We start from the raw sequence: 26,635 nt of genomic DNA, 5'->3' as shown, positions 1-26,635 counted from the left end.
ATGGACTAAAGATTTAAACATAAGACCTAACACCATAAAAACCCTAGAAAAAAACCTAAAATGCAATAAAAAAGAATGGAAACAATACAACAAAAAAAATCCTAGAAGAAACCCTAGGTAAAACCATTCAGGACATAGGCATAGGCAAGGACTTCATGACTAAAACACCAAAAGCAATGGCACAAAAACCAAATGGGATCTAATTAAACTTAGGAGTTTCTGCACAGCAAAAGAAGCAATCATCAGAGTGAACAGGTAACCAACAGAATGGGAAAAAATTTTTGCAATCTACCCATCTGACAAAGGACTAATATCCAGAATCTGCAAAGAACTAAAACAGATTTACAAGAAAAAAACAAAACCATTCAAAAGTGGGCGAAAGATATGAACAGATACTTTTCAAAGCAGGACATATATGAGGCCAACAAACATATGAAAAAATGCTCATCATCCCTGGTAATTAGAGAGATGCAAATCAAAACCACATTGAGATACCGATTCATGCCAGTTAGAATGGCTATCATTAAAAAATAAGGCAACAACAGATGCTGGAGGGGATGTGGAGAAATAGGAACACCTTTACGCTGTTGGTGGGACTGTAAATCAGTTCAACCATTGTAGAAGACAGTGTGGCGATTCCTCAAGGATCTAGAAATAGAAATACCATTTGACCCAGCAATCCCATTATGGGATATATACCCAAAGGATTATAAATCATTCTATTAGAAAGACACATGCATATGTATGTTCATTGTGGCACTATTTACAATAGCAAAGATCTGGAACCAAATGCCCATCAATGATAGAATGGGACAAAGAAAATGTGGCACATATACACCATGGAATACTATGCAGCCATAAAAAAGGATGAGTTCATGTCCTTTGTAGGGACATGGATGAATCTGGAAACCATCATTCTCAGAAAACTGACGCAAGAACAGAAAATCAAACACCACATGTTCTCACTCATAGGCGGGTGTTAACAATAAAAACACATGGGCACAGGGAGGGGAATGTCACACACTGGGGTCTGTTGGGGGTTAGGGGGCTAGGGGAGGGACAGCAGGGGGTGCAAACCACCATGGCATGGGTATATCTATGCTGCAATCCTGCAAGATCCACACATGTACCCCAGAACTTAAAGTAAATTTAAAAAAAAGGATGGGTTTTCCTGTTTGTAAGCTATACCTCAATAAACTTAAAACATAAAGTAAGTGATTTTTAGGAGCTATGTTGGATGCTAATCGTTGGTAGCTTGTATGTTTAAAAATAGTTTTACAGTCCACGGCCTGTCTTTTAACTTTTTTGTGTTGTTTATTATTGAATAAAGCTTTTGTGTTTTTATTAGCCAGATTTATCACTCTTTTTTTAAAGAAAAAAATGTGCTGCCCTTTTTATATATTACGTAAAATAATCGTTCCCTGACCCCGTGACAGAGAAAATATTCCCTTATATTTTCTCCTGAGAAGTCTGCAGTGTTGTTTTCCACTTGTCATTTATTTATTAGGAATTCATTTAGAATATGGTATAAAGAAGAGACTTACACCCTTCTTTTTTATATTTTTTCCTTTTAAATATGAGCCCCTAATTATTCCAACACCATTTGCTGAGTAACGTTTTTCTTTTCTTAATTTTTAAGCATCAACTTTCTTGAAGTCTAAGGAACTGGCTGACATTGCCCAAATTTTTCAGCCTTCACATTTTGTCCTCCACAATAATATAATGACATTTTACAAGCCAAAAACCTTGTTACTTCTCTATACCAAAACACTTGAACAGATTAAGTGCCGTGTTGGAGTCACTGCTTCGTTTGCCTTCTGAGAGATTGACCACAGCAAATCAAATGCTTATGACATGTTCTCTTTTCAAATAAAAATTCTAGGAGATAACTACAACTCAGTCTCCCCGTTTAAGTTGGTTTTAAAAAATTCTTATTCAGTTAAAAAAATAAAATCTCCATCCATTCTCATAAAATACAACCTAGCAAGTACTCTGCAACATATATTGGGCATTCAGAATGTACAGAAGATTAATGTCACGGTTAAAAAACAGATACGTTCCCTAAACAATACTGAACACTAGATTATTTAGACTACCACAGTCTAATAGAAATATAATGTCAGTCATCATATAATATTCGGTGTTCTAGTACTCTCAGTAAAAAGTTAAAAGAAACATACATGCAAAAATAATAGGCTTTATTTACCCCAATATATACAAGATCTTTTCTTTTCTTTTCTTTCTTTGAGATGGAGTTTTGCTCTTGTTGCCAAGACCTGTAGTGCAATGGCGCAATGTCAGCTCACTGCAACCTCTGTCTCCCAGGTTCAAGTGATTCTCCTGCCTCAGCCTCCCAAGTAGCTGAGATTACAAGGCATGCGCCACCACACTCGGCTAATTTTTTGTATTCGGTAGAGTACAAAAAAATGGCATTTCACTGTGTTGGTCAGGCTGGTCTCAAACTCCTGACCTCAGGTGATCCACCCAACTCGGCCTCCTAAAGTACTGGGATTACAGGCATGCACTACCATGCCCAGCCCAAAGATATTTTCATTTTAACTATTAGTCAGTATAAAAATTTTTGTCTAGTAATTTAAGAGTCTTTTATTAATGAAAATGCCCAAAATAACCACATTGCTTTTTCTATAAAAAGCATCACATTCATTATTTAAAAATCTTGTGAATCAAAGAAATTATAAAGTCAATTACAAAATGCTTGAAATTGAATAATAATGAGACTACTTATTAAAAGTTGTAGGAGGCTGGTCAAGAACAGTCTGGCCAACATGATGAAACTCCATCCCTATTGAAAATACAAAAATTAGCTCGGTATGGTGGTGGGTACCTGTGATCCCAGCTCCTTGGGGGGCTGAGGCAGGAGAATCGCTTGAACCCAGGAGGTGGAGATTGCAGTGAGCCGAGACGGCACCACTGCACTCCAGCCTGGGCGACAGAGCAAGACTCTGTTTCCAAAAAAAAAAAAAGTTGTAGGATGCATGAGACCTACTCCAGCAGACTCCATTGCTACCGGTCTCTGCCCAGTGGAGGTTAGCACATGGAATTAGGGTGCAATTGTAGGCCTAGTGTCTGGGGAGCTTACCTTCAAGCCTGAGCACCCATGGGATCCCTATTCTGTGACTCTTTCCTGCTTCCACCATGCTGGTCTAGGATATCTCACTGAGATTCTGCCTGGACTTCCTAAGTACCAATTCATTTGCTTGGGATATAGGCTGTGTGGAGTCTCAGGCCACTTACTTCCTAAAGGAGTTGAAGTTGTCCCTTGGATTCCTAGACAAGCAGATGACCATCTTGAACCCATATATATCCTCTAAGAAAAGAGAATAAAATTCGATTTTAAAAAAATGTTTAAAGTTTATGGAATGCAGCTAAAGTGGTACTTGTAGAAAAATCGATAATTCTACATGCTTTTCTTAGTAAATAAAGACACTATATTAAACATTCAACCCAAGAAGTTAGAAAAATAAAACATGCCCAAAGAAAAGAATACCACTGTTACTGGACAGTTTTACAGATAATTCTACCATACATTCAAAGAACAGGTAGTTCTATTCATACACCAATTCTTTCACAGATTGGAAAAGAAAAAGGAAAAGCTCTTTCATTGTATGACGTACTGTAACCTTGGTTCCCAAGCTAGACAAAGGCCATGTAATATCACTTGTGACCACAGAAGTTAAGAATTTTAAACAAAATCTTCCAAGTGAAATACTCTCTTCACCCATTCAAAAGACATTTTTTGAAGACCAGCCAGGAGCCAAGCTTCGTGCAGTGTGATGAGGACAGGATGAATATATGCTCTGTGTCCTCAAGCAAAAGCTAATTAAGTGGAGAGATAGCCGTGTTAATAATTATGATGCAGTGTAATTGCTCTAGTGGCAGGATGTAACAGAAACAAACTGTGATGGGAACGGACATGAAAATATCTAAGTATTAGACACTCTTGGGGAGCTTTAAAAGGTTCTGTTGAGGGTCCCCGCGAGTTGAAACTTTATGGATGAGCAGGAGCTTCACAGGCGAATACGAGGTGGTAGCAGAGGTGGAGAGGATGGTAGGTATGTAATTTAGGATGATACATGTGTTCACAGGTGTGCGTATCTGCATGTAGTGTGTGGAGGATGAAAAACGGACAAGGATGAGAAATCAGAGGAGAGCTTGGAAGCTTTCCTTTCATTTCGACTCAATGCACAGAGGGAAGAAGTGACTTCAGTTAATACTGAAGGGTTGAAGTTATCAGAGACTGCAGAACAGACATGAGTGGCATAAAATAAATACAGATATAAAATAAATACAAATATATATATATTTTGAGGCAGGGACTCAGCCTCCCAATTAGCTTGGACTACAGGCACATGCCACCACACCCAGGTAACTTTTGTATTTTCAGTAGAGATGGTATTTTGCCATGTTGCCTAGGCTGGTCTTGAACTCCTAGGCTCAAGCGATCTACCCACCTCGGCCTCACAAAGTGTTGAGATTACAAGTGTGAGCCACTGTGCCCAGTCCATACAAATATTTAAATTCACAGAGCTTTACAATAAATTTCTCACTAATCTTTGTTTTTAACTTTTAATTTTTATTTGTGCCTATTTTTACCCATTTTATGCTTTCAATTTATTGAAGTTCACATATTAAAATCCGTATCAAGACAATTTCTATCTTGATGAAAATAGAGACCAAATTTTACTTTTAAAATTAAGATTACTGCAGGCCGAAACAGCATTAACCATATTGCCAGCATGCTGTAATCACTTTTAAATCAGCTGATGTGCTTTAATAACATCATTTCCCATTGAAATTTCATAGTCCATCAAGTCATAATTAGGCTAATTAGAGTGCTACATATTAGTGTTTCTTGTTGGTTGAAAATTTGTTATTATGCAGTAATGAGCTTCTAGACATTTACGCCTTGAGGCTGACCGGCCTTTTATAGTATCCTTGAGATGTCTGATATTCTTATCATCACTTTAATGGGCGTTGGCTTCTGTCCTTTAATTGGTTGTCACTTTCTGCTGAAGTGCTGCAGGGATACGTATTGAACAAATTGTAAAAGTGAGTTTTAAGCTCTGCATGCTCTGTTTCAGATTTTTTGTTATTAATTTCTTTCTTTTTTTTTGAAACAGAGTCTCCCTCTGTTGCCCAGGCTGGAGTGCAGTGGCGCAATCTCTGCTCACTGCAACCTCTGCCTCCTGGGTTCAAGTGATTCTCTTGCCTCAGCCTGCCAAGTAGCTGGGACTATAGGCATGTGCCACCATGCCCGGCTAATTTTCTGTGCTTTCAGTAGAGACAGAGTTTCACCGTGTTAGCCTGGATGGTCTCTATCTCCTGACCTCGTGATCCCCACCCCCACCACCTCCGCCTCCCCAGGTGCTGGGATTACAGGCATGAGCCACTGCGCCTGACCTGTTATTAATTTCTATAATGAAATGACTGCACTGTGGTAAGAGTCCTCAGTTTGTATGACCCAGGTTCTTCAAATTTTTTGACAATTGTCTGTAGCCCAGAACATAGTCTTTCGAGGCCTCAGTTTGTTATCTGTAAAATAGAGACTGTTGATAGCTTTCAAGATACTCTTTTCTAGTTATCTTGAAAGTCATTACCATCAAGAAATAATGAAGGTCCCAGGTGATGGACATGTTGACTACCCTGATTTGATCATTATACAATGTATACAGGTGTTAAAGTATCTCACTGTACCCCATCAATGCACAATTATGTGTCAACTATAAACTCATTTTAAAAAATAAGAGCTGGATGAATGAGGAGGTTGGATCAGATCAGTGATTCCTTATCTTGGCCACAGGTAAGAAACACTCAAGGAGGGTGATTCAAATGGTGGTGTCCCAAACCGCTTCCCAAGAGATTCTAGTTCTGTAGGTCCAGGGTGGTTCCTGAAAACCTTTTTTAACATAATCTCCAGGTGACTCTTAGATACTCAGCTAATCATTGGAAACTGGTGAACTAGCGCTGTGGTTTTAAAAATAAATACTGTGGATTGTAACATATTAGTGTAGGGATGTGCCAACATCTGTTTTTGTAAATAATGTTTTATTGGGACACAACCATGTCCATTCATTTATATATTGTTTTTGGCCACTTTCCCTACCACATTTTGCAGAGTAGAATCATCCTGACAGAGACCATATGTCCTGCAAAGCTGAAAATATTACTATCTGGCCCTTTACATGAAAAGTTTGCTGACCTTATCATTAGTGGGTTATACAATCAATTTAATAGGTTGCAATCGATTTTTTTTTTTTTTTGAGACAGATTCTCACTGTGGCATCCTGGCTGGAGTGCAATGGCATGATCTTGGCTCGCTGCAACCAAGACGACGGCCGAGCTCACTTCATCCTCCCAGGCCCAGTTGATCCTCCCACTTCAGCTTCCCTAGTAGCTGGGACTACAGGCATGGGCCACCAAGCCCAGCTAAGTTTTGCATTTTTTGTAGAGACTGAGTTTCTCCAAGTTGCCCAGGCTGGTCTGGAACTCCTGGGCCCAGCCATCCACCTACCTTGGCCTCTCAAAGTGCTGGGATTACAGGCATGAGCCACTGCGCCTGGCCACGATTATTTTTTTTTTTTTTAACAAAATAGAATAGAAAATATTAAAGCATATTGCATGTACATGAGTGCTATTTTGTTAAACTTGTGATATATAGGCATATCTTTTTACCATGGGTATATGTGTGTATATGCACAGTCAGGACACATTCTCAGATATGCATTGCTAGGTGATCTTTTCGTTGTGCTAACATCACACAGTGTACTTACACAAACCTAGATGAGATAGCCTACTGCACACCTAGGCTATGTGCTATAGCCTGTTGCTTCTAGGCTACAAACCTGTGTAGCATGTTAGTGTACTGAATACTGTAGGCAATTGCAATAAAATGGTATTTGTGTATTTAAACATATCTAAACAAAGAAAAGGTATAGTAAAGATATAAAATACATATATTTTGAGACAGAGTCTCACTCTGTCACCCAGGCTGGAGTGCAGTGGCACAATCTCAGCTCACTGCCCTCCACCTCGGAGGTTCAGCTGATTCTCCTGCCTCAGTCTCCCGAGTAGCAGGGATTACAGGTATGTGCCATCACATCCAGCTGATTTTTGTATTTTTGGTAGAGACAGGGTTTCACCATGTTGGCCAGGCTAGTCTCGAACTCCTGGCCTTAAGTGATCTGCCAGCCTTGGTCTCCCATAGTGCTGGGATTACAGGTGTGAGCCACTGTGCTCAGCCTGATTTTTTTTTTAAAGGTACATCTGTATAGGACACTTACCATGAATGGAGCTTACGGGACTGGAAGTTGCTTTGGGGCGGAGGGGGGGTCAGTGAGTGAGTGGAGAGTGAATGTGAAGGCCGAGGGCATTATTGCACACTACTGTAGACTTATAAATACTGTACACAAGCTACACTAATGTTATTAAAATGCTTTTCTTCTATAATATTAGCTTACTGAAACATTTTGACTTTGTAAACTTTATTAAATTTTTTATTCTTTTGCCCTAACACTTAGATTAAAACATTATAGTTTTACAGAAAGCTTTTTTTCTTTACGTTCATAATCCATAAGCATTTATCTATTAAAGTTGTTTTCTTTTAACTTTTTAAACTTTTTTGTTAAAAACTAAACTACAGGCTGGGCACAGTGGCTCACACCTGTAATCCCAGCACTTTGGGAGGCCGAGGCAGGTAGATCACCTGAGGTCAGGAGTTTGAGACCAGCCTGGCCAACATGATGAAACCCTGTTTCTACTAAAATACAAAAAGTAGATGGATGTGGTGGTGGGTGCCTGTAATCCTAGCTATTCAGGAGGCTGAGGCACAAGAATCACTTGAATCTGGGAGTCGGAGTTTGCAGTGAACCGAGATTATGTCACTACACTTCAGCCTGGGTGACAAAGCAAGACTCTGTCTCCAAAAAAAAAAAAAACCCACAAACACACACACTAACCTAGGCCTACACAGTTTCAAGATCATCAGTATCACTGTCTTCCACTTCCACATTTTGTCCCACCAGAAGGTCTTCAGGGGCAAAAGCATGCACAGAGCTGTCATCTGCTTTGACAACAGCGCCTCCTGAAGGACCTGCCTGAGGCCGTTTTACAGTTAATATTTTTTTCTTTCAGAAAGAAAAAGCAGAAAAGGGGGCCAGGCGCAGTGGTTCGTACCTGCAATCCTAGCACTTTGGGAAGCCAAGATGGGCAAATTGCTTGAGGTCAGGAGTTCGAGACCAGCCTGACAAAGATGGTGAAACCCCATCTCTACTAAAAATACAAAATTTAGCAGGGTATGGTGGCACACGCCTATAGTCCCAGCTACTCAGGAGGCTGAGGCAGGAGGATTGCTTGAACCCAGGAGGCGGAGGTTGCAGTGAATCAAGATCCGTCCATTGTAGTCCAGCCTGGACAACTGAGCAAGGCTGTCTCAATAATTTTTTAAAAGTATGCATAGTGTAGGAAATATATAAACCAATCAGTAACATGGTCATTTACCATCGTTATTAAGTATTGTGTATCGTACACAATTGTATGTGTTATGTGGTACTTTTATATGACTAGTAGCAGAGTAGGTTTATTTATCCACCACAAACATGAGGGTAGTGTGTTGTACTACAGTGCTGTGATGGCTATGACATAACTAGGCGATAGGAAGTTTTCAGCTGCCTTCCAATCTTGTAGGACCGCTGTCATCTTTGCAGTCATATATACGGTCCCCTGTTAACACTGTTATGAGGCACATGAGTGTATGTGTGTGTATATATTTATGTATATTGGGGAAAATGTATTTCTCACTATGGGAGCAGTCAAAAAAACCTTGAAACCAAATGAGAAGATCTCAGATAGCTTTCATTTGTGGCCTTCCTCCCAGTTGTGGGGTGCTGTACAGCATGCATTACCGTGCGAGGGAGGCCTGCGTGGGAGAGGAACTATGCGGAGAGCATGTTTTACCTGACTCGCTGTGGTTCTTGGGCTGCCTTTTACTTGATGAGTTAGTATCACTCCTCTAAGAGAGGGTCGTGCTCCAATGCCCACATTCATCCAAAATGTCACTGCCAGAGTAGAACCCACTCCAAGGGTGAGGATGTTTCCAACGGGGCTAATACCAAACTCACGGGGGTGGTTTGAAGATTAAATGTAGCTATAATGTCTCAAACTAAGAAGTGTTATACACTGCTATGACACTGTATTTTTGTCTGTATTCTCTCTCTCTTTTATTTTAATAGAGATGAGGCCTCGCTATGTTGCCCAGGCTGGTCTCGAACTGCTCCTGGGCTCAAGCGATTCTCCTGCCTTGGCCTCCCAAACTGTGGGGATTACAGGTGTGAGCCACCGTGCCTGGCTCCATAGTCTCTCATTCTTATGACTGGTACCACCATCCCAGGCTTGCTTTGAGACAAGCCCCATTATGTTGCCAACCACACCATCGACTGTCACGTTTTATCAATGTCCTGGTGGTGGCGGCACAAGAACTAATGGAGACAAACAGCAGAGCCATAGTAGGACAGGAAAGATGGGGTTCAGATCCTTGGATTGCTTGGATGATTCTTGATTTCCAAGAATCTGAAATTCTGATATCTTGATGATATCAGAAAAATCTATTGTTTTAGATTGCCTGGTGAAAATTCTAATTTGCTAGAACCCATTAGCTGCCAAGAGTTATGGCTATGAAAACACACTGCTACTTTGTAAAGAATTAAGATAAAATATAATACAATTTGCAATTTAAAAAGTAATTTAATATGATGAGTCAGCTAGCCCTTCAGAATCAGGCAGTGCCTCAGGGTCATGATGTAGATGGCTCACAACTGTAATCCCAGCATTTTGGGAGGCTGAGGCAGGCAGATCACGAAGTCAGGAATTCGAGACCAGTGTGGCCAATATGGTGAAACCCCTTCTCTACTAAAAAAAAATTAGCCAAGTGTGGTGGCACACGCCTACATTCCCAGCTACTCGGGAGGCTGAGGCAGGAGAAGTGCTTGAACCCAGGAGGCAGAGGTTGCAGTGAGCTGAGAATGCGCCACTGCATTCTAGCCTGGGAGACAGAGTGAGACTCCATCTCAAAAAAAAAAAAAAGCATTGGTTAGTAGTGACCTGCTTTTAAAGGGATGCTGGATAACCAACGTTTTTGGAGTTTAAATTGTCATTCATTTATTTCCTAATTTGGGTAGGACTCTGCATACTCTGCCTTTATATATGATTAACTGCATTGAATCTATGGTTGAAAGAGACCTCAGGGTGATCTGGTCCTCTGATCTGTTGCTTAAATTATTTCTGATTTATTCAACAAATAGATACTATGCACATGCCACATGCTAAACACTATTCCACGCACTGGGATACAGTCATGAAAAAATTCCTTTCCCCATGGAGTTCACATTCTCAAGGGTACCAACTGTCAAGTGTTGGCAGCCTCTGTTTGAACCTCTTTATCAAAGATCTAATTTTATGAGACAATACAATGCATCCTTAGATATCAGTTTTTGCTGTGAATTTCACTTGCTCATCTCATTTAGAACTAATGCAAGCCCACTTCTCCATGACAGTCCCTCAAATATTTGAAGGCAGTTCTTCTGTCCCAAGCTTGTTTCCCACCTCTACCCCCACTCCCTGCCCCTGGATGTTCTCTTTTCCAAGCTAAGAGTCCTCCAGTCCCTCAAGCATTCCTAGTGGGGCAGCTTCTTGCCCCACTATCCTCTGACAGTGGTAAGATCATGTATGCTGTTCTTAAGAGTGCCTTGTTAGACTTGGTGGCCACCTACTGGACCGTTTCTCAGTGCCAGATACACCCGACACTCTGCTCGGTGCTGGCGCTGGGCTCTGCAGTCAGCACAGCTACTCTGCCAGCTGGTTTCCTGCAGAAGGAAAGAGGACTTGCTCTTCCTGTTTTTCTCACTGTTGCTGCCAGTGTCCCAGGGGCACTGGTTCTCACCCTGGCAGAGGCAGCCTGCTTCATTCTCTGGCTTTTTCCTCTGGCACTCCTGGAACCACCATCAAGACGGAGCCCCCTTCTCAGAGGTCTGAATCCCAGTTCTGTGGGGCTCCTTTTCTAAGTTCCTAAGGGTCTTTCTGGATAACTTCATCTTCTCTAAAGGCTTCAGCCCATATGACAATGACACCCAGATCTGTATTTCTCTCCTGTACTGCTCTGCAACATGACGTCTCCCATAGACACCCTACAGTTGCCCTGAAACCATGATGGCGGAGTTTGAACTTGAATTTCATGCTTCCCTCTTACTAGAAACCTGGGATTCGTCATGTTTCTTCTCACCTCCTGATCCATCCACAGTCAATCTCAAGTGCAGGCCATTTGTACCTAAGCATTTCTGAGATCTGTGCCCTCCTTTCCATTTCAACAAAAACTGTACTAAAGAAGTCCCCTGCTATTTCGTACCCAGAATTCTTTCATAACCTCTAAGTAATCTTACTGTCCTCTGCTCTCTTCATGTAAATCCCATCAAAAGGTTACTGATTTGACCGGGGCTCAGATCTGCCCTCGCCTACTCTAGTTCCATCTTCTGTCTCTCCCTTTGTTTGAGCAAAGCATGTTTTATCCTCCATGCTGCTTGCCTGTCTTTGCTTGCACTGTCCTCTCTGCCTTTCTCACACACGTACTTCACCTGGTTAAGATTCGACTTAATGTCCCCTATCCAGGAAGGTGCCCCTGAATGTTCTCTACCTCCACCCTTTCCTTGTCCTCCTCCATACTTGGTGGCATTTTGTTTTTAATCACTGCACATAAAATTCTGTGTTACAATACTCTTTCTCCCTCACCAGACAGTGATTTTAAAGGGCTGTTCACAGATCATTACCACTAGAGACAACACTTGTCACACACTGAGCTTTTAATGAGTGTTTTTTGGGGGAGTGTAAACTTTAAGGAATCATTATTATAAACGTAAACCAAGTTATGTTCTTACGATCAAGCATTCCTCCACCAGATGCAAAGAACTATCCATGCACACAATTTACATCAATCTCCAGGGAATTCTTCTGGAGTGAAAAAAAAATAACATACTGTATGATTCCATTAATGTAATATTCATGAAATGATAAAAGTATAGAGTGGAGACAGATTTGTGGTTGCCTGGGTTTAAGAAGTGTGTGCGAGCAAGAGGGAAGTAGGTGCACCTGTAAAAGAGAAGCAGCGATCTGTAATCTGGCTCCTTGTGATAGAACTGTTCAGCATCATGACCTTCTGCATCTCGATGTCCTGGCTGTGATACTGTACTACAGGTCTGCAAGATGTTACCTTTGGAGGGAAAATAGGTAAAGGGTACATATGCCCTCCCTGTATTATTTTTTACAACTGCATGTGAATCTACAATTATCTCAAAATCATAAGTTTAATATTAAAAAAAGATTTCCCAGCAGAAACAACATAGACTTCACACTTTCTTCCCAAACGCATTCTTTTTATTTGAGAAGGGCGATCTCAAGGCAGTGCCCTTTGGGAAAGATGTCTTTCATCATCATTACATCAGGATCAGCCATCACTTTCAGTAGAGTACAAAAATACACACATCAGTGACTTCCGTACAATAAATACATAATCATGCATCCCACAATCAAAGGCACCAAAACTGGTCACTTAGTAGTCATAAAAATTCCTAGCTACATTAACAAAGCCACCCACATTATCTGTACAAGGAAATGTAACAATATATTCCGAAGGTGAAAACACATAAAACATCTTTAAAATGCTATGCAATAAATATCTCAACTGTATATATATTTAAAATTATGCCATTGTAAACAGCATGTAAACAAACAAAACTCACGTCGTCTTACCATTATTAAAAGTAATTAGAGCCAAGGTTATAACCTCTGCTCTGTCAGGTATATTTCACTGGCAAGTGTGCTAAGCCATTAAAAGTTTCACTCCTTTCTGCAGCAAACAGAGCCCACTGTGTAATAAATAGATAGATATTATCTGCATCTTTCAGACACAAGTGCTTAGTTTCAAAACAGACTACCAAAATGTAGTAAATCCCTAACTGTAAATACTATGGCAAAGCTAAATTTAAAATACCTTTTCCAATGTAAGGGATGAAAGGAACAGTACTGTTGTGTTTTCAACACGATGATAAACTGGAGGCCAATGATTTCAAGTTATCTTTATCGAAAGATAAAATGAATGTGTTGAGGGAAAAGTGTCCAATCTTTTGAGACTCCTCCTTTTGTGGACCTTGCACAAAGTCGAGCAAAGAGTAAAGCTGTATCACACTAAGAATTTTCTTTTGCTATAGAACATAGAAATGGATGATACTTAATATTGATGGGAAACAATGACTTCAAAATATGCCTTTCAAAGTGTGAATATACATACAAGTTGGGGTTTTTCCATACTTACTAACAATACAGATACAGTTTTTTTCCTTCTCATGAAGAAACCCTATTGCCTAACCATCCATAAATACTTAGAGATTCTTTTATAACTAAAAATAATTTTGTTTCCTCTATAGATTAGTGCCTCATGGCACTAGTATTTACTATATGCTTAGCTACGTATGCTACCTGTTAAATATTATTACCCCCTACTCCTCATTCAAACTAATCAAGGAAACATCAACCCACATACATCTTCAAGTGGAGCCTCTGAAGTATACCAGAAAGCGTTACTTTTTCCTTTTCCTGTGGGTTTACCAGGCATAGCTCTTATATATTTTGGTATATGTGTCATCAATAGGGATATGGGATATAGGATATGCCTTTCTAAAATAAACATTAAATGTGAGTTCACATTCTACAGATCTATCAGTCAGTGGGATCATTTTTATAAAGGTTGTGGAAATAGGATCGATGAAATACATACTTGACAAAACAGTCAAAATTATTGGTGGCTGACACAAAAATATAAAAATTGTGGACATAAAAATGGGATTACCTCTTTATGATAAAATGATTTGGTTAGTTTTTTTGGGTGGAGGGAGATTCCTCTCTGAAATAACCTGAAAAACACTTGGTTTGTGAAAGTTCTCCTAATACCTTAAACGGACTGTAGAAAAATAACTGTGAAAACAAACTTGGACTTTACAACACAGGAGCTATTTTATTTGTATCCCCAGAAGCTAATTGAGTGCCAAGTATAGAGCAGGTTAAAAAGTCTATCAAAAGTGAATAAAGGAACAGGGCATTTCAGTTAATTACAAATATTTTTACAAAAAATTTTTTTTTTTTGGAGACAGAGTCTCACACTGTTGCCCAGGCAGGAGTGCAGTGGTGCAATCTAGACTCACTGCAACCTCCGCCTCCTGGGTTCAGGCAATTCTCCTGCCTCAGCCTCCGGAGTAGCTGGGACTACAGGTGTGCATCACCATGCCTGGCTAGATTTTGTATTTTTAGAAGAGATGAGGTTTCACCATGTTGACTGGTCTAGAACTCCTGACCTCAGGTGATCTACCCACCTTAGCCTTTCAAAGTACTAGGATTACAGGTGTGAGCCACCATGTGGGGCCCTAATATTTAATTTTAGATATTATTAACTTGGAAGAGCATTCGGTGTTAGCCTTTGTGAGTATTTGGTGACATGGTAGAAAAGGCTTTATTGAATCACAAAGAAAAACAGGCCCATAGGTAATAGTTTTTAGTCTTTATATTCTACAGAGGTTGATAATAGTCACAAATAAGCCTTCTTACATTTACATTAACATAATAACTCTAAATAACCTGAAGTCACATCAACTCAGTCTATTCCCCCAGCTGAATATTATTTAAAAATTCCACCTTCACTACTGCTTTTGATTCTTTCTGAAGTCTCATTATTGTCTGTAGGTAATCAGTGTATGTATTTATGTGGACGCCATACACTAAATGTCTATAAAAGAGAAAGATGATCTTTAGGGCATCTTTATGAATTACAAATCAAAGTCTGGCAGTTATGTGAAAAAGAATTCAGATTTGGTCGATATTTCTGATGTACAGCTAACAAATGGTTATTTTTCACAAAACAACTGCTCTTCCTTGCTGTTTATCTTCTGTTGCTTTGCCCAGAGTGCACGCATGCTCATGAATGCACACTGACCTCGTGGACTTCCAGAGAATTCCTAAGCCTTTGTTTGTGAAAGCATACAAATCCAGAGAAGTTTGGGTTTTATATTACCTTCATCTGAAAATATTTATCTAAGTTCTATTATGTATAGCTAGACACTGAGAATACAAAACGAGAGAAATTCAGTGGGAGAGACAGGCGTGTGTGTGTGTCTGTGTGCGTGTGTGTGTGTTCCTGCACCTGCGTGTGTTTGTATGTGTATGTGTATGTGTAACTGAAATGTTATGTTAACAGAAAAAGTTTCAATATACTATAGGCATGGAGGAAATATCTGCCTAGGGAAGTCAGGTAGGGCTTCACAGAACGTTAAATTTGAACTGAGTCTTGAATATGTTCATCTATGGCATGTGATTATGCCACGACACTAAATTATACATAGTTCCAAATTCCCGGATTACAAAAGTCGATGAAGGGATGGTGGGTGAGGATACTAAAAAGGAAGAAAGAGGCAAGGTCATGGAGACTAATTCATCTTGCTTAGGAGTTAGGTTGCTATGCTGTAATTTACGGAAAAGAGAGCCTGCTTAAGAACTTTTAGCAAATATGTTTTAGAAAGACCACTCTGGTGAGAAAGAGTAAAAGTAGAAAAACCAGTGGCTGAAAAAAAAAAAAAAAAACTATGGCAAAAGCACAGGAGTGAAACATGGTGAGGGTTTCTATGATGAAGGCCTGAAAGGCAACAATGAAATTAACACTTTAGGCCGGCCGCGGTGACTCGCGCCTGTAATCCCAGCACTGTGGGAGGCTGAGGCCTGTGGATCACGAGGTCAAGAGATCGAGACCATCCTGGTCAACATGGTGAAACCCCGTCTCTACCAAAAATACAAAAAATTAGCTGGGCATGGTGGCGTGTGCCTGTAATCCCAGCTACTCAAGAGGCTGAAGCAGGAGAATTGCCTGAACCCAGGAGGCGGAGGTTGCGGTGAGCCGAGATCGCGCCATTGCACTCCAACCTGGGTAAGGAGAGCGAAACTCCATCTCAAAAAAAAAAAAAAAAAAAAAAAAAGAAAGAAAGAAAGAAATGAACACTTTACTGCAACTAATGAAAAACACAGCATAAAATGAGAATTCAACTTTGGTATAATAAAAAAAATGAAATATGCCACTCCATAAATACTGAAAAAAAATTGATACAGGAAATACTTTTGCTTGCAAAATCCAAAGGCAAGATTAAGATTAAGCATTTGTGTTACTCTGTGTTTTGGTTCATGAGTTTCTTGGCAGAAGAGCCTAATTTGCATAGTGTTACTATGAAAACGGTGTCATCTCTCAAAAGCTCTCTGAAAGCTTTTCAAGTAAAAGGAGAGAAAACAAAAGACCTGTTCAAGTTTGCAATTCTCTCATCCTCATAATTATGTATATTTTAAAAAACTGCTGCACAATTAAAATCTATAAACAGAGCATGTTCTAATTAAAATTATAATTAATTTCAATTACACTAAGGTCACCTGTATGTCAGGTCACTATGGGAAGCAAATTCCCAGAAAAACAATTTCTTCCAGTCACTGCACCAAGTCCTTCTGGATTAATCATTTAGAGATCTATCATCATAAAAATTCAGCTGTGTCATTAAGACAAATCAAAATTCCACGGTGATGAACTGCAGTCTTTTTCCTATATCACATGGCATTCGAACATTTTTTGGGTGGTGAGATGCAATAGGAGCTCCAAATTATTATATATATTATAATAAATATCAGATTTAGCAAAGAAACCTTTAGGTCAAGAGTCAGATAGTGACAGAATTCAAATGTCATGTAAAAATCAAGTCATCACTTACCCTCAAGTATAACTAATATCATGATTTTAACTAGGTTATTCTAGTTTCTAATTTAATTCCCGTAATTGTACCCAGATTTCCATTAATTAAGAGGATCTATAGTTTAGTTTTTTTATGGGAAGTTGTGAAAGTACTTTGCGTGAGAGAATACCATTCCACAGTCAAAGAGATCCATGCTCTAGACCAAACATTCAGGACTCAGTACAGAGAAAGGAACATCACATACTCCATCTTTTTAACTACTGGTTTAAAGAGACATTTTCCTCTTCGGGGAGTTAAACTAAGAAACGATGTGAAGGACTTAAATATAAATATATATATTCACATCTATAAAATTGTCGTTTGGCTTAAGTGTAGAAAAAAATAAAACTTCAAAATTTTTGAAGATTTTAGAAGTGAGTTTTTGGCATATCCTAAAATGAATAATATGAACCTGAAGTGTAACATGAAAATACCCATAATCTACTCTGGGACAGAAACTATTAATTTTAACTTCACTTTCATTTTTAAATTGAACATCAGGAATATCAATCTGAAGTTCTCATTTCCATGCTATAGTCTAGGAAGACTTTCTTTACATCTAAAATGACAGTGGGAAAGAAACCGTCAAACGAGTTATGATTAATACTTATGCAGTTCCTTTTGTAAAAGAAACATTACCAAGTACCAACATCTGATAATATCGTGTGCCATTTCTAACTGGGGACACCAAGTCATCATAACTTGTAGAAAGGACACAGTGAGGCAATGCCAAAGTCAGTTACAGAACTCGATAAACCTAAACCATATTCCCATCTCTAGGTATTGTGAATTTTAATACTTGTTTTGTTTCAGTGAAAGGAAAAAAATCCATTTAGCAATTATCATTGCTAATACCTTTCAAGGTTTAGCAAATTTAAGGAAACCTCCTTGGTCTGCGGGGTACGGTCTGATCCCCGTTTACTGATGTTCTTCTGTAAGAACCAGTAAGCATCTGACTACTTCTTCAGACATCAGTCACTGAGGTGAGAAAGCACAGATGTCTGCCCCATACCATAAACCCTAGTGTGGAACCCATCAAGTGTCTTGAACGATTAGGTCATCTGAACTGCATTCTTACTGACTTCTAACTTTCCACAGTAGTCTGGGCTCCCCGAATTCACTAGTTGCTAAGATCTAGATAGTCTCGGACTTCATCAATGCGCCATTTTTTGTTTCGCGGTGGTGTTCAGCGTACTATACAGCTCACGTGTGCTTTGTGTTTCTATCGTATAAGATGAGAGATACCTATGTTCAAACTATTTGTTCCCAAATCTTGGCCAAATTACCAACTCAACTTCCTTTTTCTTGTAATTTCCATGTAATTTCTCATACCAGTTTTCCTTTTTCCCACCTCCAATAACTGCTTGTGCAGCAGTAAAATATAAAACTCTATGCCTTTGAAATTATAGTAAATTAATTGTCTCCTATGAGTTCTTAAATAGCACAGATCAACTGCTAACGCTGTAAAATAGAAGAAAATGGTTAAAAGTTAAAGTTAAAATAGAAGAAAACTGTTAAAAGTTGAAGTTAAAACAGTTATATTGAGAATAATTTTAAATAGAAATAATTCAAACAATTAAAATCTCACTGACTTAACAGAAACAAACAAACCATCATCCATAATGGTTACTATCCTAGAGCCAAAGGCAAACGTGTTAAAAATATCCACCTGGAACCAAGAATTGCTAGATATGTGATATTTTGGGGGGGGGTTCAAGATTCTTTTTTTCCCCAAGACGGAGTCTTGTTCTGTCACCCAGGCTGCAGTGCAGTGGTGAGATTTTGGCTCACTGCAACCTCCGCCTCCCGGCTTCAAGTGATTCTCCTGCCTCATCCTCCCAAGTAGCTCGGATTACAGGCATCCGCCACCATGCCCTGCTAATTTTAATTTTTTTAGTGGAATCGAGGTTTCATTATGTTAGCCCGGCTGGTCTTGAACTCCTGATCTCAGGTGATCCACCCACCTTGGCTTCCCAAAGTGCTGGGATTACAGGCCTGAGCCACATGCCTGACCAGTGTTCAAAACTCCTAATGTTCATTTGAGTGTCCTATTGGCAGTACAATCACTGAGCTCTGTCTTCAGCTAAAACTGAGAATTAACTACAGAAAAGAAGTTGTGACACGAAGATAAAATATATGTTTGCAAAATTGAACACTCTGAATCCCTTGGCTACATTAAATCCTTTATATTGGTGATTTCATTTTGGCTTTATATTTTTAAAAAATGTTTATTTTACACATGAAACTTATTTTTTTAACAAAGTATCTATTACTATTCAGCTATCTATGATGGTAAAGAATACAGTTTTTTTAAAGGAAAATAATTGGGCATCTGTTTGACAGAAATGAGTACTTCAAGTACATAAGTAAATCATCAACAGAACTATACACTCGAAGCAACAGCAGTAAAAAAGAGCTAGAATATGTATTTTGTATAAACATTAAATTTCACAACATAATAAATAAATGCACTGATTTATACAACTTGTGGAAACCTTCTTTTGATGATTACAAGTAATACTGTCTGTTACTGACTTTGCTGAAACCAGGACTGCCTCACATAGAGAAATTCAAAGGTAAAATTCTTGTCCCTAATGTCACAAAATATACAATGCTTTTATATTTGTTATTAAATATTTTGTCTGCCAAAAATCCTGCAAACTAAAATACATCTTGGCAGTCTAAATAGCCAGCATAATTATTTTAATATAAAAAGATAAGAAAAATTTTAATATGAAAATTAATAACACCAGCAAAAGGAGAAACCTGTTGCATAAATAGACATTTTAACACAAAAGTGAGACTTCTCTCACTTCAGAGGAAGAAAAACATTCGATACAACTTACTTGAAGATTTGTAAATAATTATTGTATTTTCCCAGCTCTAGATAAATATATTACTTGAATTTACTAGTCATTTTCAATATACAATATATAACTCACAAAACTGGGAATGTTGCAATACCAAAACCTTTCACAGCACTAGTTACCAGTTACCAGAACTGTAAGAAATCTTCACTACATATCCTCTTCATACTTGGTAAATAGAAATAGATATGGCTAAGCTGTGGGAAACAATGCCACAGTCAAACATTAAGGACCACAAAATATATTCTTTTGCTTTTCAGCTTGTGTATATAACTGCATTATCCTACCTTAATGGCATTATCCACTGAGAAAGAAACTTCTTTATTTTAATGTATTTAAAAAGTAACCCCCTTTTTTTAATGTTTGGTTAATCTTCCTTTGAAATGCAGTTCCTGTGAAATACCCAGACTATTTATAAAATCCTATGCAATGAATAACTTGTAGCTAAAATGGAATCTTTTATGTGAAGTTTTTAATAACTTTTAAGTAGTAGCTTGGTTTTCATTTTTCCAACTAAAACTTGGAAGTGCATAAAAAACTAAGACAGTATATAAATAATGTAAATACAATATCTTAGTTGCATGAAGGGAATTAATCTGTTCACTATCATGTAATACAGAGTTTATCATAAACAGAGTTTAACAGTCTCAGTCTGGGTTACTCTGTTAAACTTCTTTTCTTTAAAAATATCAGAAATAATTATACAAATAGGTACAGTCCAGCTGTCTTTGATCTCTCTGTTCTCCACAATAATAAAATTTTATAGTTTTTCTTCTAACATAAATGTCTCTAAACAAAACTTGGAAAAAAAATAATAAAGAGAAAATAGGATAAGAAAAAAAATTAATGCTTTGTGTATTATAAAAACCAATAATCATCACGTTGCGGTTACTGCTTTAGGAAGGCATCATATTCCTGACTTGACACAGAGATTGCTATACAAAAGTCAGTCAGGATGCCATGGAAGAGACAAGCGCCGGGGCGGGCAGTGAGACGAGAGAGACCCAAGGCAACCAAGTGCTGCGGGGACTGCTTGGGAGGCTATTCTATTGGCTAACAATTACTAGTAGAGGAATTTTCACTTCTCACTCTTCATTTCAGCTGATCTAAAGAAGCTGGTGTTTTAGAAAGATGTAGGATGAGTTCATTGGAGTGGGGCGGAGTGGGGCGGAATGGGGGCAGACAGGAGAGATCCTAAACATCAAGGTCGAGAGATGCATTGTTTTTATACCTTAATTAGGGCTATATCCTTAAAGAATTCATATCCATAGATCGTGAAAGCCCACTATGTTGTCAGCCCAGTTGGAGACAAGCTGTTACTTTAGAAGTGCTGTATAGAGGTAGCCCCTATCACTTTCTAAGTCATAGCTTTGCATGAATATTTTCTTCCTTGATTCCTGTTGAAAATAGGTTCCATGAAGACAAAACTACTGTCCTCTTTATTAATAAAAATTAGCTAAAGCATCTCTAGGCAATTGTGTTTTGGTGCATTATATTAATGTGTAAAAGTTATTAAGTGAAGGATTCCCGACAATACGTCTCATTGGCAAAGATCTTATTCTAGAATTAAATGAATTGTCCTTTGGGGTCAAGAACGTGACACATTATTTTTCAGGCACTATTTTAGGGAATTATTAACCATGTGAAAATCAAGATAAGTGAGCGCAAGAAAAACAGATGTAAATGTAGCACAGCATGCCTTCTTAGAGGGCTTAAATGGCATTTACTTCCTTTGCAATCATTTTGGTTCAATCCTTTTTCTTTTTTCGCATGCCTAACAATTCATTTAATGTGTGTGTGCTGCTACGGGTCCTCGAGCACAAACTGTGTCAGCAGGACAATCTACTGATAAGAGAAGAGGAAAATGTGCAAGTTGTCGGAGACTAACATGGTTTTAACTTAGTACATATTTTTCCGAAATGTTCAGTGATTACGTTGTGAACAAATGAACATGCTGCACATCAACAAACTGAGCAAACAAGGACTGTTAGTGATTTAGAGATGGGGGGAGGGCTAGCGAGAGGCCAGCTGTGTCGGTCTGCCAGTCTCCTGTGTCCCACATTGGCTACCAAAACACAAGCACTGGATCGATAGGGCTCTTCTAGAACCAGAATTAGGAAGAAGGATTGAGAAGAAAACTCAGCGAGGGTGATGAATGAGTTTCAGCTCATTGCTGAGATTAGCTGGAGAATGAACAGGAAACAGTGGATTAAGAAACCAGCTATTCCGGGCACCTTTTAATGACCTCAGACATCACGTCCCTAATATCTAAGGAAGGATAAAATGGATGGAGGTCAGTGCTAATCATTTGAGAAATTTTGCTAAAGAAAGATTTTGATTCATTAGGTCTGAAGTGGACCTGAAACTCTGCATTTCTGTAAGCTCCCACATAGCATTGATACTGCTGGCCCATGGATCCCATTTTGAGTACCAATGATCTACACCAGTGCTGTCCAATAGAATTTTTGCAGTGATGGAAATTTTCTACATTTGTACTGTCCACTATGGTTACCGAACACTTGAAATGTAGTTAGTGCAACTGAAAAATAAAATTTCTAATTAAATTAATTTTTTTGAAGAGTAAGAGTCTTGCTCTGCTACCCAGGCTGGAGGGAACTAGCGTGATAATGGCTCACTGCAGCATTGAACTCCTGGGCTTGAGCAATCCTCCCACCTCAGCCTCCAGAGTAGCTGGGACTACAGGCTCATGCCACCATGCTCAGCTAGTTTAAAATTTTTTTCAGAGAAAGGGTCTCACTGTGTTGCTCAGGCTGGTCTCAAACTCCTGGCCTCAAGCCATCCTCCCACCTCAGCCTCCTGAGTCACTGAGACTACAGGCTTGAGTCACTGTGCCTGGCTTCATTAAATTACATTTAAATTTACATAGCTGCATGTAGCCAGACTATCGGACAGCACAGATCTAGACATTCATGGCTTATCTCTTGTCAGCAAAGCAATATATGTCACAGTCTCAAATTATCTAATCCATCGATTCATTTAGATTACCTAGCAAGTATCCTTTCATAGAATGCTAACTGTAAAATCAGTTTCTTTAAATTAGTTTTCTTCCTAACACTTAAATGACCCACCATGTATGCTTCAGGAAAGGAGAGATGAAAGGGGTCATCTTATAGTGGGGCAACTGATGGGGAAAGGAAAGCAGAGGCAGGGAGAATTTCAGCAACCATGACTGTATTGGGCACTGGGAAAATGGAAGAGCCAGAATGTAGGAAAGAAACTCAGAAAGGGAGGCGGAGAGACACTGAAGAGAAATATTGAATACTCAGGAATTTTATTTAGGTCTGATTCTGTCCCTTTCCTCATTTAAAAGCAAGTTTTCCCACAAGAAATGCTGGCTGACTCCCTTCCTTTCCCTGCCCTTCCCCCAGCCCGCATCCTCCAGGCACGGGAGAGCCTATCAAGGAGAAGAGGTGACAATTCCAGCCATTCCAATCACTGCAGTCAGGTGTAGGTGGGAGTTTCTCACCTCAGCTCATGCATGGATCGAAGCACAGAGGCCCCATCCCGCTCCCCAAAGCTGTGACCTGATTCCATGGAGAAGGTCTTCCCTACTTTATTCGGGGGGGGGGAGGGTAACCCCATCTGATATAAGAAGATGAATTCTTTATGATACTGACAGGGGCCTAAGGAGGCTTGGAAGACCCCCTCCTGGAAACAGATTTCGGTGAAGTCATCTGTGCCCTGCACAGCCATGCACAGACAAAGCATACAGAGAAAACTGCTCTCATTGAACAAAAAGCATATCCAAATTGTCATTTTATAGAATTTCCCTCATCTAAAGCCATTTGCAGGAAAATTCTAGCTAATTAAGGATTCCATTAAGCGACTCAGGCTCTACCGACTGAGCTAGCCAGAAATGCACCGTAGGATTCCATTACCTGAGACTTCAAACCATGTACAAAAGATGTTACCGAAGAGGGAAAAAGATCACCAAACAAACAGAATTCAGTCCTTCACATCACACTCTTAAATTAGGGACACGCCATAGCTAGGATCTTTTCTATTAGCAAAGGGGCATGGGGGGTGAAAATCAATATAGATATTTATATTAATACATTCTTTATACTAGAGTTCTTCCCTTTCCTTCCCTCACGTTTCTTTCTCTTTTTTTGGTACAGATGGCCAGAGATCTGCAATGTCAGAAGAGTTCCGGGAACCTGGCAGCTCCTATTTGGTTTCATAGGAAAGTGTTTACAGGAGCAGGATGGCACTTAGGTGAGACTATCAGAGGGACTGAAAAAGGAGACCTCTGACTTCATAAGTGTAGACAGAATAATTCATTCATGACCATTTTTTTTTTTTAGATGGAGTCTTGCACTGTCACCCAGGCTGGAGTGCAGTGGTGTGATCTCAGCCTCCACCTCCTGGGTTCAAGCAATTTTCCTGCCTCAGCCTCCTGAGTAGCTGGGATTACAGATGCCCACCACCACACCTGGCTAATTTTCGTATTTTTGGTAGAGATGAGGTTTCACTATATTGGTTAGGCTGGTCTCAAACTCCTGACCTCAGCCTCCCAAAGTGCTGGGATTACAGGCGTGAGCCACCACGCCCGGCCTCATGACTCTTTTTAAACTACTTGATGTAGCTGTCTTTGGAAAATTTCCATTTATTTGCAACTTAGGTAAAATATATAGTCAGATATACTTGCTCAGGAACCCTTCAGGGTGATTTATTTTAAAGACATCCAGATTTTGTGATTTTTATTAGTAGTTAAATACCCAAGTTATAAACAAAAGTGTCAAGTAAACTCCTTTCATATAATTAAATAATATGCCTGACAATATTTCATTTTAAATGCTCTATTAGTATTTCTTTTTTAAACACTGGGGAAAGAACTGTCTAGAAAATATCAATGATGCTATATCTCAAGATTATATATATGTAGGTGTATATATACATATAAATGTATATGTGTATGTATGTATCTGTGTGTGTATATCTCTGCTAAGCACCTAGCAGGCTACTTTATGAAAATTGCCACCACTGAGTCAGTACCCTGTTTCTCTTACATATAGTATTTTCAAATATTATAATTAATATTTTGGTATATAATGGCTAAAGAAAACTTATTTAAGGATATTTTTGTGACTTTTGATACGTATGCCTTTGGTTTTCAAAGATTTGATCATTGTAATGTTGACTTCTAATAAGCCGCACTGAAGTAGAGTGTTTTAGAAAAAGGAAAATAATATCCACCTGACAGGAATTCAGAATTAACCGAGATAATAATAATAGCAACTAGAAAAAACTTTAAATCCCTTCTGTTGGGAAGTTCGTGTCAGAAGACATTGTAGAGAGTGGGTAAGTCTGGGTTATCCATCAGTATATAAATCTCAGTTGGGACCTCAGGGAATTTCTGGATATCAATAGTGTATTATATTCAAAGAGATTATTAAATAATTATTAAATTGAAATTGAAAATTAGAAACAAACTGTGGAAATTTTGGTTTGGAAAGCTGTAACAAGTTTTGTCAGGTAAGGGAGCATGTAATTTTATGAAAATACCCAGAGAATTTTCTTAATGTGCACGCCTACTGCTTATGACAGATTGAAATAAAATTGATCTGCATAAGATGTATATCATTTGTTGATGATGGCACAGACACATGTTCACAAAGTCTTAGGTACAGAATATTTACACAAAATTCCACATTAAAAAACAGAAAAAGTGCAGTGCCCTTAGCCAACAAAAATGGACTTTAGTAATAAATTAAATCCTATTAAAACTGACATTAAAGCCATTAAGGTGTCACAATATTAGATGTGACATGCAAGAAACAGAAAGACATTTCTGGCAGGAGCGTTGTGCATGAAGAATGCATTCATTCATACCTGACCGGTTTTCAACATGTTCTTTGACCACTAAGCACTAGGAGTTGGAGGTGATGCCAACCTACATTCAAAACACAACTTAATTTATATTTTAGTCTCCTAACCTATGATTTTAAGAAAATGGCCAATGCCTCCAATAATGAAGTTTCAAGCACATCTTGTTATGCAGTGGCGCAGTCAGAACGTCCCGTCAGACCAGCTCTGAGGAAAGTAAACTCTGCAGTTCCACACTTTTAGACGATGCAATCACCTCAGACTCCTCCCACCTTATTACTATGCTGAATATGTTTGAACATGTCAGGTTTGCACAAGAAGAAAATGGCTTTGTGGAATGTATTTTTTGGCACAAAAATATTTTCTAATACCTCAAATCAAAATTTCACCCACAGCAAAATATCAAGCCACAGAGGTGCTTCAGTGGTGCTTACTTATCTATGCAGAAAACTACAAGAACAGCCACTTGCTTCCAAGGACTTTGTATTAAGTGGCAATTACTTCTCTTCCAAGGAATAGCACCAATATGGTCACACCTCTGACTGTGGAGCGCTCCTTTCGAGCTCTTTAATTCCCTGGAGAATTCGCTTCACATGGCCCACTTTCGGTATCCCCAGGTCCTAAAAAAAAAAAAAAAAAAAAGAACAGAAAAAGGTAGAAAGAATTAAAAATGAAAGGAAAAAAAGGCAGAAAGAAAATTTTAAAATGAAAGAAAACAGTTCATTGATAATAGAAAACTGGGGATTAAACAGTTAACCAGCAAGAAACACAATTAGCATTCAGTTCATTCATTTTAGTTTATATTCAGTGATTCAGGAAGTGAAAGCTAGAAAGATAAGTTCATAAAACAAAAATAACCTGACACTAAAGAACTGCCAACTGGTACAAAAAAAATCACATTCTACATAAAACTGAAACTATGATATTCTCATAAATTACACACAGTGGCAGTCCTTCAAGAGTCAAAACCAATTTAGTCTCTGATCTCTCCTTCCCTCCTTTCTTCTCTCTCCTTCCCTTCCTTCCTTCCTTTTCTCGCTCTCTCTC

General features: G+C 38.8%; 1 protein-coding gene and 1 long non-coding RNA gene across 18 annotated transcripts in view; one reads left to right on the top strand and one right to left on the bottom strand.

Annotated features, from left to right (window-relative positions):
- LOC118154029 (uncharacterized) overlaps positions 1–26,635 on the top strand; it is a 44,105-nt gene that overhangs the window by 14,980 nt on the left and 2,490 nt on the right. The window contains exon 3 of the long non-coding RNA XR_008481826.2: positions 23,881–23,977. This is a non-coding gene — a long non-coding RNA (uncharacterized LOC118154029). The remainder of the gene's footprint in view (positions 1–23,880; positions 23,978–26,635) is intronic.
- Positions 24,211–26,635, bottom strand: part of DGKH (diacylglycerol kinase eta) — a 203,255-nt gene continuing 200,830 nt past the window's right edge. For all 17 annotated transcript variants that reach the window (XR_008481825.2, XR_013536233.1, XR_013536234.1 and 14 more), the window contains one exon: positions 24,211–26,208. Coding sequence is in view for 13 of the 17 variants with exons in the window: in XM_035303416.3 (XP_035159307.1) it covers positions 26,119–26,208 (90 nt within the window). In the remaining 4 variants the exon portion in view is untranslated. The remainder of the gene's footprint in view (positions 26,209–26,635) is intronic.

Source organism: Callithrix jacchus, chromosome 5, assembly GCF_049354715.1.
Source record: "Callithrix jacchus isolate 240 chromosome 5, calJac240_pri, whole genome shotgun sequence".
Taxonomy (NCBI): domain Eukaryota; kingdom Metazoa; phylum Chordata; class Mammalia; order Primates; family Cebidae; genus Callithrix; species Callithrix jacchus.
The sequence above is the reverse complement of the archived record's forward strand: the minus strand, read 5'-3'. Positions and strand labels throughout refer to the sequence as shown.